Consider the following 15,538-nt stretch of genomic DNA (forward strand, 5'->3'; position numbering starts at 1 on the left):
GCTTGAAATAATAGGAATTGTTATATTGATTCTATATATTAACCCTTTGTGGTAGACGACCACATCACATGTTTGTGAACACAAAATCATATTTTTTATTTTTTTTTTATTTTATAACAGCAAAATAAAACTTCAAACACATAATTTATGGTCATACAGATAAAAGCACAACATCCAAAACTGTGTGTGTGTGTGTGTTTGTGAGTGTATGTGTGAGTGTGTATGTGTAAGTAAGTAATCTTCTTTTGATTAGTAAGTGTGTGTGTGTGTGTGTGTGTGTGTGTGTGTGTGTGTTCTGTTACCCCCAGCACTGACTCCGGCGGCTCTGAACTGACCCAAAACCAGACCCTGTTCACTCTCAGCCAGCGCCAGCAGCAGCTCATACGCCTCGATACACTGCTCGCTGTAACACACACACACACACACAGTCATGAACACACACACACCTGCAGGAATGCGGAGGCCACCGCAGACCCTTCATCAGCTCCTGAACCGCTGTGGAAAATATTTAACGGGAGACAAAGGCAACAAACAGGTCCAGACGTGAAGCTGCGCTGGAATGCGTTCGTTTCCTCCGCCTCGGATTATAAACGACCAAACGAAGCAGAATTATCCCGCACACCGGACCCGGGTTACACACTTCACGAGAGTTTGACTGTGTGAAGATATTTACTAAACACAAATAACTGTTTCAGCTGCTTCACGCTGACTTTCCCTGCAGGTATGTGTCTGCTTTTGTAAAACCTGTCGTAAGAGGAGCAGTGAAATGCATCCGTGATCACATGACCGTGTTTATGTCTTTGATCTGCTCAAGTGTGTGTGTGTGTCAGCGTGATTAATCGTGGTGTTTAATGCTCTCGGCGCAGTCTCCAACTTTACGAGGGTTTGAATGTAATGACAGCGAGTCTCAGCGTTCAGATGACATCACCGTCACTGGGGACGAAACCCAATCAAACCCTGCAAAACCCACACACACACACATCTGATCCAACACACACCTGATATACTTCTGATCCAACACACTTCTGCATCAATCACCACTGCAAATGTCCTAATAATGTTTTTAGAAAATAAATGTAAACTGTATTTGCAGAACAGTACCGTGAGTGTGTGTGTGTGTGTGTGTGAGAGTGTGTGTACCTGTACTGCAGGGCCAGTCTGAGTGCGGTGGCGTTGGACTCATATTTGCCCACCAGCATACTCATGCGCTCCGCGTTACTCTTACACTCCTCGAGTGTGATGGTCAACAGGTCATTCTGAGACTTCAGGTGCTCGATGCGACTGAGACACACACACACACACACACACAGTGAGAAACATTTCATTTCATTTATTCGGTTTGGTCATTTACAGATCATTCAATCAATCAATCAAATCATCAAAACATTCAATGCTCCTTTGTGAGCATTTCAATACGACTTTAAACAATTCAAGCGTGAGAGACTCTGTCCTCGTGTGCATCAGTGTGTCGGATTCGTGCCGCTCTAATTCCTGCCGTCTCTAGAATAACTCTAATCACACTAGACAAAAATTCCCATTGTAACTATATTTTATTTATAAAGTGCGGTGTTATTTTACATTTGATTACAGTTTCTGCACCTGAAAACCTGACAAATCTATTTGAGCGATTGCTAATTTTTTATTTGTTAATGAGTGTTTATTGTCTTTAATAATGTTGTCTTTTAACCCTCTGGAGTTGTTCGGCCCAAATGGACTCGAAGAATTTAAATAATTTTTTTTTTTTTAAATCACAGCTTCCTCGGAATGGTCCGAAATTTGGTGACTTTGTTGGTATTTGGTATTTGAACACCCCAAAAAATTGGGGACAGGATGTGAGTAGTCTAAGTGGTTGTAAAAAAATAGTCACACTTGGGGTGTTCGGGACCAAATGGACCCGCATGGAAAATGAATGGGAAATTGGGCAAAATGTGAAAATACTGAGTTTTTTTTGTGCGTACAATCTACAAATCAGCCACGATCTTGAAAAAAAGCACACAACAGTGAAGGGGTGAATCTATAAAACATCAAGAGTGCAAAACAGACACACACACTTTTATACACAAACACACCAAAAATTCAGATTATACATGTGTTTTGCATTTTTAAAATGCTCAGTTTGTCCACCAGATGGCATCCATCTCATTTCAAAAATTGCTTTTATGAGGCCTAGACTTGACTCTAAAATGAAACCGCTTTAAAAAAAAATAACAATTTTTTTTTTCAATATTTTTTCTATTATGTTCAATGGGGGCAAATTTTGTCATAATTATTGCATTAATACTAATTATAATTTTTTTTATTTTTTGAAATTCTCTCAAAACACCAAAAAAAAAAATATAAATAAATAAAAATCAGGATTTTTTTTTTAAAATATGAATCCCGCCCTTTGGGTCCATTTGGACCCGAACACCCCGAGTGTGACTCTGAAACGAACAACCCCAGAGGGTTAATAATGTTTCTAAACCACAGGCAAATGCTGCTTGTGTTCTTTAGCTGTTGATTTGTGTTCATGATATTTTTCTACAATTAAATGTTTTGCAATAAGACTAAATATGAATAATATCCAATATTTTTTCTTACCTTATTGGAATCGAAATGGGCTCTATGCACGGCGGTATTTCCGGTGAAGCATTAGGGATGCTCGATAACTTCCGCCGATCATAGAGTCCAATGCAATAGCGAAAATTTATATTGAATTTTATACTCCATGGTTATACTAATGAAACGTTAGTCACAAAAAGAGATAAAACAGACACCCCTCGTTGTGTTTATGCTTCTTTTTAAAATTATATTAAATAAACATAACTATATATAAAATTACATCTAAACGTATGTACGTTTCGTTTCAAAGACGGGAGGACAGTAAATATTGAAGACTCTGCCATAATCCCGTTTTCTCCGGTTTTCCTCCGCTTTAATCTACACAACCGGAAATGGACGAGCATCCTTACGTCAAATGCGGAACTTATGCGTGCATATAGCCCATTATGATTTGACAAAATCGGAATCGATAAGCAGAATCGTTCAAATACAAGCGATCCCCAACCCTAACACCGTGTCCTAACTACACGCGACGCGATAAAACTCCAGCGACAGCGAGTGTGTCTGTCCACACTAGACGCGACGCAACTGTGAGATGCCACACATTCAGAACAGCGTGTGGGCGGAGTCTCTCTGTGAAAGCGCACTGTTGGCCCGCACTCGCATTAGATATGGGTAAGGACATAATCAAACATTAACAAAATATACTCATTAACTAATTTTGTTATGAAGTACAGTCGTATGTTTGCATAGAATTCATTTTGAACGCTATATTACATGCTTTCAAAATCTGAGGTAAATTATCCGTTATCGCTTGTGACACAGTGACCTATTTTTAACTAAAAATAAATGATGTGTACTCATAACCAGTGTAATTTCTTCATTCTGCCAGCTGTGACGTTGCAGAAATAGGAACCGGTTCTGAATTAGAAACTTCGCGTGTCGCCGTCGCGTCTGGTTAGGACAAAAACTCTGATTAACATGGAAAAGATACCTTTTATCGCGCGTTGTCGCGTGTAGCTAGGACACGGTGTAATGCTATATCTATCAGGATGTGGAATGACACTGAAGATGGACGGAGTGTCCCTATGAAGCTCTTACAGGTTGTGTGTGTGTGTGTGTGTTCTCTGACCTGTTGAGTCTCTCCGTCTCCACTTCAAACTCCCGGATCTTACTCTCGGAGATGGCGGATCCGTGCGAGTACAGCGTCTGGAAGATCTCCTGGATGTTGGAGCAATCCTGAAGGGAATGAGCCAAATGTTCTGCCACATTACTGGAGACCTGCAGAGAGACGGAGGAATAACACACTCGACCGGGTGTCACTTTGCTGCGTTTCATTCGTCTTCCGCGTCAGGCTGGCGATAGATGACGGATTTGATAGTTACATTGTGACATTTAAAATGTGACCAACGGTGATGACATCATCATTACTGCATTCAACATGGTGTCGTATTGTGTGTCGTTTCTCTGATGCAGCATCTGTTATCAATCAATCAACCAATCTCCCAGATTCTCTCTCTCTCTCTCTCTCTCTCACCCCGATGCTGCTGATCTCAGAGCCCAGGATGGATCTCTCCGCTGGTAGTGATTCTGATCGAGTCTTAGACAGCTTCACTCGCTCCGCCACCTGCAACACAAACACAGTCACACACACACAAACCATTACAATTCTGCCATTTCATGTCATTCTGAACTATGGGGTTTGCTTCCTGCTCAGCTACTGATTTGAACTATTAATGAATGAGGAATCCCTGAATGTGATCGAACACAGACTGAGTCAGCGTGAAGCTAACACTGATGCTAACCGGCGCTCAAGGTCAAGCAGACAGCGGCCCCAGCCGAGAACAGGACTCTGATAGTGGGCGACTGCATAATCAGAAACATCAGTAGCAGGGTTAATAATGTTATTCCACAAGCAACGACTCCTGATGTAAACAGGGAACTTCACAACATTCTGGTGAAACATAAGACTGCAAATCGACTCATCATTCATGTGGGGAAGAACGATATTCATAAAGAGCAGTCGGAACTCCTCAAGAAGGATTTCAATGAACTTTCTGAAACACTTAAAAGACTGAAAGTTCAGACATTCATCAGTGGCCCACTCGCAGCAAGAGGAACAAACAGGTTTCCACGGCTGCTTGGGCTCAACACATGGCTGCAAAAAACCTGCAATATAAAAGGAGTGAACTTCAATCTCTTCTGGAGTCAGAGGAAACTGTTTCAACGGGATGGCCATCACCCAAACAAACTCGGTTCAAGAGTGCTCAAGGACAATATCTACTTCTCCCTCCATCATCCGTCTGGAGTGTGTGTCAATCCACTCAACCTGAATGGCACACACACACCTGGACACAGTATGACCTCACTTCAGCCCTTGAATGGACATGTGGTTGACATATCACACAAGGACAAGGATAACGCCATGAATCTCTATAACAGTAGTGTTGAGTCTATAGGATAAATGAATCTTATTAACAGTAGTGTAGAGTCTATAGGTAAAATGAATCGATATAACAGTAGTGTTGAGTCTATAGGATAAATGAATCTTATTAACAGTAGTGTAGAGTCTATAGGTAAAATGAATCGATATAACAGTAGTGTTGAGTCTATAAGATAAATGAATCTTATTAACAGTAGTGTAGAGTCTATAGGTAAAATGAATCGATATAACAGTAGTGTAGAGTCTATAGGTTAAATGAATCGATATAACAGTAGTGTTGAGTCTATAGGATAAATGAATCTTATTAACAGTAGTGTAGAGTCTATAGGTAAAATGAATCGATATAACAGTAGTGTTGAGTCTATAGGATAAATGAATCTTATTAACAGTAGTGTAGAGTCTATAGGTAAAATGAATCGATATAACAGTAGTGTTGAGTCTATAGGATAAATGAATCTTATTAACAGTAGTGTAGAGTCTATAGGTAAAATGAATCGATATAACAGTAGTGTAGAGTCTATAGGTTAAATGAATCGATATAACAGTAGTGTTGAGTCTATAGGTTAAATGAATCTTATTAACAGTAGTGTAGAGTCTATAGGTAAAATGAATCGATATAACAGTAGTGTTGAGTCTATAGGATAAATGAATCTTATTAACAGTAGTGTAGAGTCTATAGGTAAAATGAATCGATATAACAGTAGTGTAGAGTCTATAGGTTAAATGAATCGATATAACAGTAGTGTTGAGTCTATAGGTTAAATGAATCTTATTAACAGTAGTGTAGAGTCTATAGGTAAAATGAATCGATATAACAGTAGTGTTGAGTCTATAGGATAAATGAATCTTATTAACAGTAGTGTAGAGTCTATAGGTAAAATGAATCGATATAACAGTAGTGTAGAGTCTATAGGTTAAATGAATTGATATAACAGTAGTGTTGAGTCTATAGGATAAATGAATCTTATTAACAGTAGTGTAGAGTCTATAGGTTAAATGAATCGATATAACAGTAGTGTTGAATCTATAGGTTAAATGAATCTTATTAACAGTAGTGTTGAGTCTATAGGATAAATGAATCGATATAACAGTAGTGTTGAGTCTATAGGATAAATGAATCTTATTAACAGTAGTGTAGAGTCTATAGGTAAAATAAATCGATATAACAGTAGTGTAGAGTCTATAGGTTAAATGAATCGATATAACAGTAGTGTTGAGTCTATAGGATAAATGAATCTTATTAACAGTAGTGTAGAGTCTATAGGTTAAATGAATCGATATAACAGTAGTGTTGAGTCTATAGGTAAAATGAATCGATATAACAGTAGTGTAGAGTCTATAGGTTAAATGAATCTATATAACAGTCGTGTAGAGTCTATAGGTTAAATGAATCGATATAACAGTAGTGTTGAGTCTATAGGTTAAATGAATCGATATAACAGTAGTGTTGAGTCTATAGGTTAAATGAATCTATATAACAGTAGTGTTGAGTCTATAGGTTAAATGAATCGATATAACAGTAGTGTAGAGTCTATAGGTTAAATGAATCTCTATAACAGTAGTGTAGAGTCTATAGGTTAAATGAATCTCTATAACAGTAGTGTAGAGTCTATAGGTTAAATGAATCACTATAACAGTAGTGTTGAGTCTATAGGTTAAATGAATCTATATAAGAGTAGTGTTGAGTCTATAGGTTAAATGAATCTATATAACAGTAGTGTAGAGTCTATAGGTTAAATGAATCTATATAACAGTAGTGTTGAGTCTATAGGTTAAATGAATCTATATAACAGTAGTGTTGAGTCTATAGGTTAAATGAATCTCTATAACAGTAGTGTAGAGTCTATAGGTTAAATGAATCTCTATAACAGTAGTGTTGAGTCTATAGGTTAAATGAATCTATATAAGAGTAGTGTAGAGTCTATAGGTTAAATGAATCTATATAAGAGTAGTGTAGTCTCACCCGGGCGACGGGGATGTCGTTGCTGCTGCTGCTGGTGCTCAGCTCTCCTGTGCTGGGGTTGATGGGACGTCCCGCCGGGGTGAGGCGTCCGGGACTGCACAGGCCGCTAGGCTGAGCGCTCGTCACACGCGTCTGCAACTCGCGCACCTGCGCACACACACACACACACAACACAGCATCTGTGTGAGCAACTATTAAGGCCAGACAAGTCAATTGTTGAGGTCAGTTTGCAGAGAGGGAGAGAGACCACACGCCTGCGCACATATATATATATATATATTCACACACGCATCTCTATAGACTAAACAGTCTCTGTGACTGTAATCTCCTGTTATCACTGTACAGCTGCTGTGAAACTCTATAGTGTAGAAATGAAGGAGACTCGACTAGAGATGTGGAGCTCTGAGTGCTCTTCTGCTAAATCTAGATACTGAGATTGGTTTAGCATCCGTATTCATGTGGCTTTATTCCAGTCTATATTAGAGGCAGCACAAACCGAGATGATCACAGAGTGTGTGTGTCAGTGAGAGCGAGTGTGTGTGTGTGTGTGTGTGTGTGTGTGTAAGTGAGTGAATGTGTGGTTGTGAATTTTTCTGGGCAAATAAAGCTTCTCCTGCTGCTAGAGGACAAATAAAGGACTGAATCCCGAACGGTGAACCTTTCACACACACACACACACACACTCAAGAGTCTGAGCTTCGACACTGAGCAGCTCTTATTACAGAAACAGGTTTAACAGAATCAGACACACATTTAAAGGAGCCGTATGTAAGATTGTGGCCAAAACTGGTACTGCAATCACTTTCAAATGACTATAAATTAGTATAAAATCGTGTATCGATTATGTATCGGTTTTATGATTATTTGAAATACATTTCTTACACACAGCTCCTTTAAGATGAGAGCAAACACTTTCTCTAAAATCACAGCAACATATGAAGAGAAATCAAATCAGAAAATATTTATATAAAACACTGAGATGCAGAAACACACTGATGGTCTCAGTCGAGCACAGGACAGATTTCATTACGGCTGAAGCGGAGGCCTGTGTGTGTGTGTGTGTGTGTGTGTGTGTGTGTGTGTGAGTGAGTGAGTGTGTGAGTGTGTGAGTGAGTGAGTGTGTGTGTGCGTGAGTTTCTATAAAAGCCTTTGGCCTTTTTCAGTCTGTGTTTCAGGGTTAATTATGTTAGGGTGTGTGTGTGTGTGTGTGTGTGTCCAGCCTCAGACTGGCAGATTCGATTACGGACCGCGTCTAAAAGCAGGAGACTGATCGATCAGAACTGAGTTTTGCTGAGCAGTTTCCTGAGAGTGATCCGAGAGGAGTGTGTGTGTGTGTGTGTGTGTGTGTGATCCGAGAGGCCGGAGTCTTGTTTAGTGAATCGATCCATCAGGATCTGCATCTGAAGCTCAGTTATATTTAAACACACAGACGTTTGAGTCACGACACGCAGACCGTAATTACTGGAGTGGGTGGTTTGTTTGATTATAGCCGCTGTGTGTGTGTGTGTGTGTGTGTGTGTAAAAGTGTGTGTTCGGCTCTAATGCTGTCGTCATCCCTCTGAGTCTCTCACACACACACAGCTGTCCATTACAGGACTGACCACATTGATCTGCTGAGTTAAATATGGATATTTTCTCTCTCCGAGTTCAAGCACATCTGCGTTTCTTTATTTAAGAAATATTTGCATGTAGATTACTGTATATATATATTTATTTGTATTATATATAAATATTTTATGTATAAATAACAATTTTTTCTTAAATATATGCATGCATATGTGTGTGTATTTATGTAAACAAAATAAGTGTACACAATACACATATATTATGTAACACTTATGGATGCGATTAATCGTTGATCAGAACTAATTATTTAGTAATCTGGGGTTATAATAGTATAATTATTCCATTTTTGTCATATTTTTGATGACATTATTGTTATTATATGTGGCAGAAATGGTTTATGGAAGTGTGTATGTGTGTGTGTGTGTCTCACGCGTCTGCGCAGACGGTCCCGCTCCTCTCGGATGGAGCTCATGGTGGCTTTGGTCCGGTTGAGATCTTCTTCTTTGCGGCACAGCATCGCCGTCAGACTCTCGTTCTCCTCCCGCAGGCCGGCCAGCTCCTTCTCCCAGCGCACGCGCTCCTCACACACACTGGGGTAGAAGTCCCGGCCCAGAGCGCCCTCGATCTCCTCCACCGTCTACACACACACACACACACTTTCTCATGCATATTTTATATGCAAAACTAGAAAGCATCTCAATCTCAAAACCCCAAAAAAATTTCTGAACAGTGTTTCTGAAGCCTAAAGTGGGCGGGGCCAGCCATCGGCATTTTGGCCGTACGTCACTCCCAGATAAACGAACATGTGCAGTGAGGCGGATTAGCTGAAGTGACGTGATGCTAACGCTAGTGACATCAGTGGCAATCCACCTGTCACTCAAGTGGCCACGCCCTTAATTATGCACAACTTTAAGGCTTAACGGATGAGTTATAAAAAATGTCACCCTCCTCACAGTCATCTAGCGATATAGACCAAAACCACTTTTAGCACCAGACTGTAAACATGTTTATTTGTGCTGTAAAGTTGGACATTTTAACATGCGGGTCTATGGGAGTGAGTCTCTTCTGCAGCGCCTCTAGTGGCCAGAGGAGGAACTGCAGGTTAATCACTTCAATGTTGGATTCAAGAAAGACTAGTTACCACACACACACACACACAAGCTCTTGAAGCTCCGCCCCCTGTGCGAGAAGCAGCAGCTCATTTGCATTTAAAGGTACACACACAAAAACGCCGCGTTTTTGATCACCCTCAAAAAGTGACAATTTTAACATGCTTTAAAAGTGAATATTAAGCTAAAACTTCACACACACACTCTAGGGGACATCAGCAACTTATTTTACATCTTGTGAAGAGGGTGTTATACGACCCCTTTAACATGGAGGTCTATGGGATTGACTCTTCTGCAGCGCCTCTAGTGGCCAGTCGATGAACTGCAGTTTAATTACAGTGATGGATTCGAGAGAGACTTGTTTGTACCTTGATGGCGAGATCACAGTGTTCGCTGGCGGTGGTCAGCTGTTCGATGTGCCGGTCCACCTCGGCCACAGACAGGCTACACGTGCTCTTCTTACGGCCACACAACACACTCTCCAGACCCGTCAGAACCCGCTGGAGCTCCGAGTTCAGGTCACTGCAGTTATCTGACCAAACACACACATCCAGAACATTAGTGGCGACATGGATCACAAAAATCACGGTTTCAAATCATTTAAGGTTTTTGAGCCATGGGTCGGATAATTTTTTGGGTCATGAAAAAAATTAATTTAAAAAAATATGTAAAAAATAAATAAATAATAAAAAAAAAAAATATATATATATATATATTTTTTTTTTTTATTAATTTTTATATATATATATATATATATATATACACAAATAAAAACAAATGGACAAATTAAATTACAGGCAGAGATGAATACTAAATAACAAATCATATTTATAACACAAAACACAAAATGTAGTAAATATTAGTATTACATGTAGTTTAAATGTAATAGTAATATTTTGAAAAAAAAGTATTATTAGCGTAATATTAGTATTTAATGTAGTACATATTAATATAACATGTACAAGTAGTATATATTATTATGTACATGTAGTTCATCATTATTATTACTCAGTACTTGTATAATTACACAAACACTGGCACCTTAAAATAAAGTGTAACTGAAAAAATCTCTACAGTGTCACCATTTTTACACTTGACAGCAGAGAGATTGAAATAAAACAGGTTTGCTGCTTTTCTATAGAGTTTCAGAGAAATCTCATCAACGTCTCCTAATGATCTGACAAGATACCGAAGTCTGCAAAGATCTTAATATTTCTCCTCAAATGAGCCGAGCTGATCCACACTCTAACTGGACTATTATCACAACATGTTTTTATTCCTCCTAAATATTTAATTTTAAATGAAATGACACGAGCCATACCTGCGAACTCCATGAAGTCAGCCTATAATCTGCAGAAACTCACTGTGCAAACCCGCTCATCCAACAACAACAACAAGCTAATGAAACGGAAAAACCTCATATGAATCAATCCCTGACATGAGCAGACCATTGATCCGGAGCGATATTAATATTCCCATCTGCACTGTTGTACATTAGCAATGAAACACGGAAACATGGGATGATCACAGATCCTCAAACAGGAGATTCATCACTTTAATGGCATAACTTTAAACGAGGTTTTGGTTTTGAAGGCTGTAAGGACCTTTTAATAACTGAAATCATTTGGAACCTGCTGGAACTACTTTATCCGTGAGTTTCCCTGAAAATAACTCCACACCTTAGAACTTTCATCAACCAATCAGAATCAAGCATTCAACAGCATGAAGTTTAACAAAAAAAAATATTTTCATGACTTAAAATTAATTGATCTACAACAGGAATAGATCTAATGCTGGTTAAATCATGCTGATAAAGCTGGAATATGTTATTTCCTTTCACAGTCGGGAGTGATGCATGCTGGGAATGTTCCAACAATACACTGCTAATGAATAAACCGCCATTAGACGGTGTGATTCCCCGAATCACGACAGCGGAGCGCTTTAAAAGGTTTTGTGTGGAGCGATTGAGCTCGATCAAGTGGAAAAACAAACGACAGACGACAGCCTTTATACACCAAGACTGAAGCATTATGGGTAAACGCATCAGTGTGAAGATGCACAGGTTAAAAGGAGGACACAAGGGAGATTACTTTTAGATTTTGACTGCCGTCTCACTCGTGTCTACACATTTAAAGCAAAAAATATGAACATGTTATAAACACATTACAATAATAATGCATGAAATTATTACATTTTAATGTGGCAAAAGTTTTTATTCTCAACAGTAATTTTTCTTAATTCAATAGTGTGTTTTTATTGTAATAAACATATATAAAATTTTATTTTAATCAGCATACAATAATAATGCACAATGTAAATACTTTTTGCATTTAAAAAAAATGCAAGCAGTAGGCTAAAAAATGCTAGCAGTGCTAAAACATGCTAGCAGTACTAAAACATGCTAGCAGTACTAAAACATGCTAGCAGTGCTAAAACATGCAAGCAAAGTGCTAAGTCATAGGCTATTAGCTATTTGTTTAAACACTACAAAATGTTAGCAATGTGCTAATTCAAGCTAGCAGAGTGTTCAATCAGGCTAACTATGTGCTAAAAAACTCAGACAAAGTGCTAAACCATGTTAACGAAGTGCAAAGTCATACTATACTTTTAAAACATAATAGCAAAATTTTAAATCATGCTAGCAATGTGATAAAACATGCTAACATCATGTTAAACCATGTTAGCAATGTACTAAAACATACTGACAATGTGCTAAATCATGTTAGCAACGTATCAGCAATTTGGTAAGACATCCTAGTAAAATGGTAATTGACAAGAGACAAAAATATTCTAATCTATGCTAACAAAGTGTAAATGCTAACAATATGATAAAACAGGCTAGCAATATGCTAATTCAAGGTAGCAATGTTTGAACACATTCTAGCAAAGTGTGTCAACACATGTTAGCAACATGTTAAGCCATATTAGCTTAGTACTAGCTGTGCTTACACATACTAGAAAAATGTTAAATCATGCTAGCAATGTGCTTTAACATACTAGAAACATGCTACATGTAACAGTCGTAGACCAGTAAGAGCTGTGCGTGTAAACCTCACTCCCTTGATCTCAAGAGGCGCTCTCTCTCATATTTTCAGAGTTTCATTCCTCTCACACTCAATGAACTCTGAAACACAAACTCACAAACTCTGAAACTCTGGTTTCGGAGTTTCGTTCCTCACCCATGTCCGCAGTGACCAGTGTGGACTGGTTTTCAGGCAGTGAGACGGACGCCTGGTCGGGGTCCTGATCGTCTTCGTTAACCTCTTGCTGGCTGTGACTGAGATCGGAGCGAAGCTCGGAAAACTCATCCTCCTCCCTGAGAGACACAGACACATCATGACGTTCTGTTGATATTGTCGTTTAGATCCCTAAAACGTACAAAAAAACAGACACTAATTTCCCCTTTAAATCCTTCCCTCACACTTTGCAACACATCCGAAGCCATGCTTTTTGTCCAGAAAGCTTATTTAATTATTTTTTTAATGCAATTTTTAAATAGATTTTGTTATTTTTTTATTTAAATTACTAAATTTGGTCAATAAATAAATAAATAAATAGTAACTTCAGCACACTTTTATGATGGACAGATGCACTTTTATGATGGATAGATGCATATAAACTTAGGATGACTTCAGAGTGAGTAAACAATAAGCTAATTTTCATTTTTGTGTGAACTATCCCTTGAAGGGCATCAAATCACCCAGTTCTGAGTGTGGGATGAATATGAAAGTCAACAGAGAACTGGAGTCATTCAGCATATTCTCTAATTTCCCAAACGAGAAGGCAAACATCCTGACCTGCTGCATACATATGAGGAGTTTCTAATTAAACACTCGAGTCTGTCTCATTTACATGCAGCGAGTGGAACAGGACACACACACAAACACACACACACACACACACACACACACGGACACCGCTTCTCCGCATCTCTGAGCACAACTCAATATTAATGAGCTGTTAGAAGAATAAATGTGTGTTGGAGACACTCTTCTCCTGTCGGGTTTCAAGGCTTGAGAAACGTTTATCTAGAGGAGGATTGAGGAGATTTAGAGGAGCAGAGAAACAGCCCATAATATCTGCCCTCGAGGAGAATAAACACGGATATAAATCACAGTAAGGGGATTTAAACTGAGATTCCTGTGTTCAGTGAAGAGACATAAACCATCGTGGGCTGCAGTGTGTGTGTGTGTGTGTGTGTGTGTGAGTGAGTGATTGAGTCAGTGAGTGTGTGAGTGAGTAAGTCAGAAAGTGAGTGAGTGTGTGAGTCAGTGAGTGAGTAAGTGAGTGAGTGAGTCAGTGAGTGAATCAGTGAGTGAGTGAGTCAGTGAGTGAGTGAGTGAGTCAGTCAGTGAGTGTGTGAGTCAGTGAGTGAGTGAGTCAGTCAGTGAGTGTGTAAGTCAGTGAGTGAGTGAGTCAGTGTTTGAGTGAGTGAGTGAGTCAGTGAGTGAGTGTGCGAGTGAGTCAGTGAGTATGCGAGTGAGTCAGTGAGTGAGTCAGTGAGTGTGTGAGTCAGTGAGTGAGTGAATCAGTGAGTGAGTGAGTCAGTGAGTGTGTGAGTGAGTGAGTCAGAAAGTGAGTGTGCGAGTGAGTCAGTGAGTGTGCGAGTGAGTCAGTGAGTGTGTGAGTGAGTGAGTCAGTGAGTGTGCGAGTGTGCGAGTGAGTCAGCGAGTGAGTCGGTGAGTGAGTGAGTCAGTGAGTAAGTCAGTGAGTGAGTGAGTCAGTGAGTGAGTCGGTGAGTGAGTCGGTGAGTGTGTGTGTGAGTGAGTGAGTGAGTCAGTGAGTGAGTGAGTCAGTGAGTGAGTCAGTCAGTGAGTGAGTCAGTCATTGAGTGAGTCAGTGAGTGAGTGAGTGAGTGTGCGAGTGAGTCAGTGAGTGAGTGAGTCAGTGAGTGAGTGAGTCAGTGAGTGAGTGAGTGTGCGAGTGAGTCAGTGAGTGTGTGAGTGAGTGTGCGAGTGAGTCAGTGAGTGAGTGAGTGAGTCAGTGAGTAAGTCAGTCATTGAGTGAGTCAGTGAGTGAGTGAGTGAGTGAGTGTGCGAGTGAGTCAGTGAGTGTGCGAGTGAGTCAGTGAGTGTGCGAGTGAGTCAGTCAGTGAGTCAGTGAGTCAGTGAGTGTGTGAGTGAGTCAGTGAGTGAGTCAGTAAGTGAGTCAGTGAGTGAGTGAGTGAGTGAGTCAGAAAGTGAGTGTGCGAGTGAGTCAGTGAGTCAGTGAGTGAGTCAGTCATTGAATGAGTCAGTGAGTGAGTGAGTGAGTGAGTGTGCGAGTGAGTCAGTGAGTGTGCGAGTGAGTCAGTGAGTGTGTGAGTGAGTGTGCGAGTGAGTCAGTGAGTGTGCGAGTGAGTCAGTGAGTGAGTGAGTGAGTCAGTGAGTAAGTCAGTCATTGAGTGAGTCAGTGAGTGAGTGAGTGAGTGTGCGAGTGAGTCAGTGAGTGTGCGAGTGAGTCAGTGAGTGTGCGAGTGAGTCAGTGAGTGAGTCAGTGAGTCAGTGAGTGTGTGAGTGAGTCAGTGAGTGAGTCAGTGAGTGAGTGAGTCAGTGAGTGAGTCGGTGAGTGAGTCAGTGAGTGTGTGAGTGAGTGAGTCAGAAAGTGAGTGTGCGAGTGAGTCAGTGAGTGTGCGAGTGAGTCAGTGAGTGAGTGAGTCAGTGAGTAAGTCAGTCATTGAGTGAGTCAGTGAGTGAGTGAGTGAGTCAGTGAGTGTGTGAGTGAGTGTGCGAGTGAGTCAGTGAGTGTGCGAGTGAGTCAGTGAGTGAGTCAGTGAGTCAGTGAGTGTGTGAGTGAGTCAGTGAGTGAGTCAGTGAGTGAGTGAGTCAGTGAGTGAGTCGGTGAGTGTGTGAGTGAGTCGGTGAGTGAGTGAGTGAGTCAGTGAGTGAGTCAGTGAGTGAGTCAGTGAGTGAGTCAGTTAGTGAGTGAGTCAGTGAG

The 15,538-nt window shown here is 40.1% G+C and overlaps 1 protein-coding gene across 4 annotated transcripts in view; it reads right to left on the reverse strand.

Annotated features, from left to right (window-relative positions):
* The window catches only part of mcc (MCC regulator of WNT signaling pathway), a 63,906-nt gene that overhangs the window by 10,267 nt on the left and 38,101 nt on the right, over positions 1–15,538 (reverse strand). For all 4 annotated transcript variants that reach the window (XM_089130679.1, XM_089130681.1, XM_089130682.1 and 1 more), the window contains 8 exons: positions 12,802–12,938; positions 9,991–10,154; positions 8,944–9,150; positions 6,948–7,094; positions 4,079–4,168; positions 3,674–3,822; positions 1,141–1,281; positions 303–403 (listed from right to left, as the gene is read on the reverse strand). In XM_089130679.1, the coding sequence (XP_088986805.1) occupies positions 303–403; positions 1,141–1,281; positions 3,674–3,822; positions 4,079–4,168; positions 6,948–7,094; positions 8,944–9,150; positions 9,991–10,154; positions 12,802–12,938 (1,136 nt within the window). The remainder of the gene's footprint in view (positions 1–302; positions 404–1,140; positions 1,282–3,673; positions 3,823–4,078; positions 4,169–6,947; positions 7,095–8,943; positions 9,151–9,990; positions 10,155–12,801; positions 12,939–15,538) is intronic.

Source organism: Pimephales promelas, chromosome 4 (genome assembly GCF_988280905.1).
Source record: "Pimephales promelas chromosome 4, fPimPro1.hap1.1, whole genome shotgun sequence".
In the NCBI taxonomy this organism is placed as follows: Eukaryota; Metazoa; Chordata; class Actinopteri; order Cypriniformes; family Leuciscidae; genus Pimephales; species Pimephales promelas.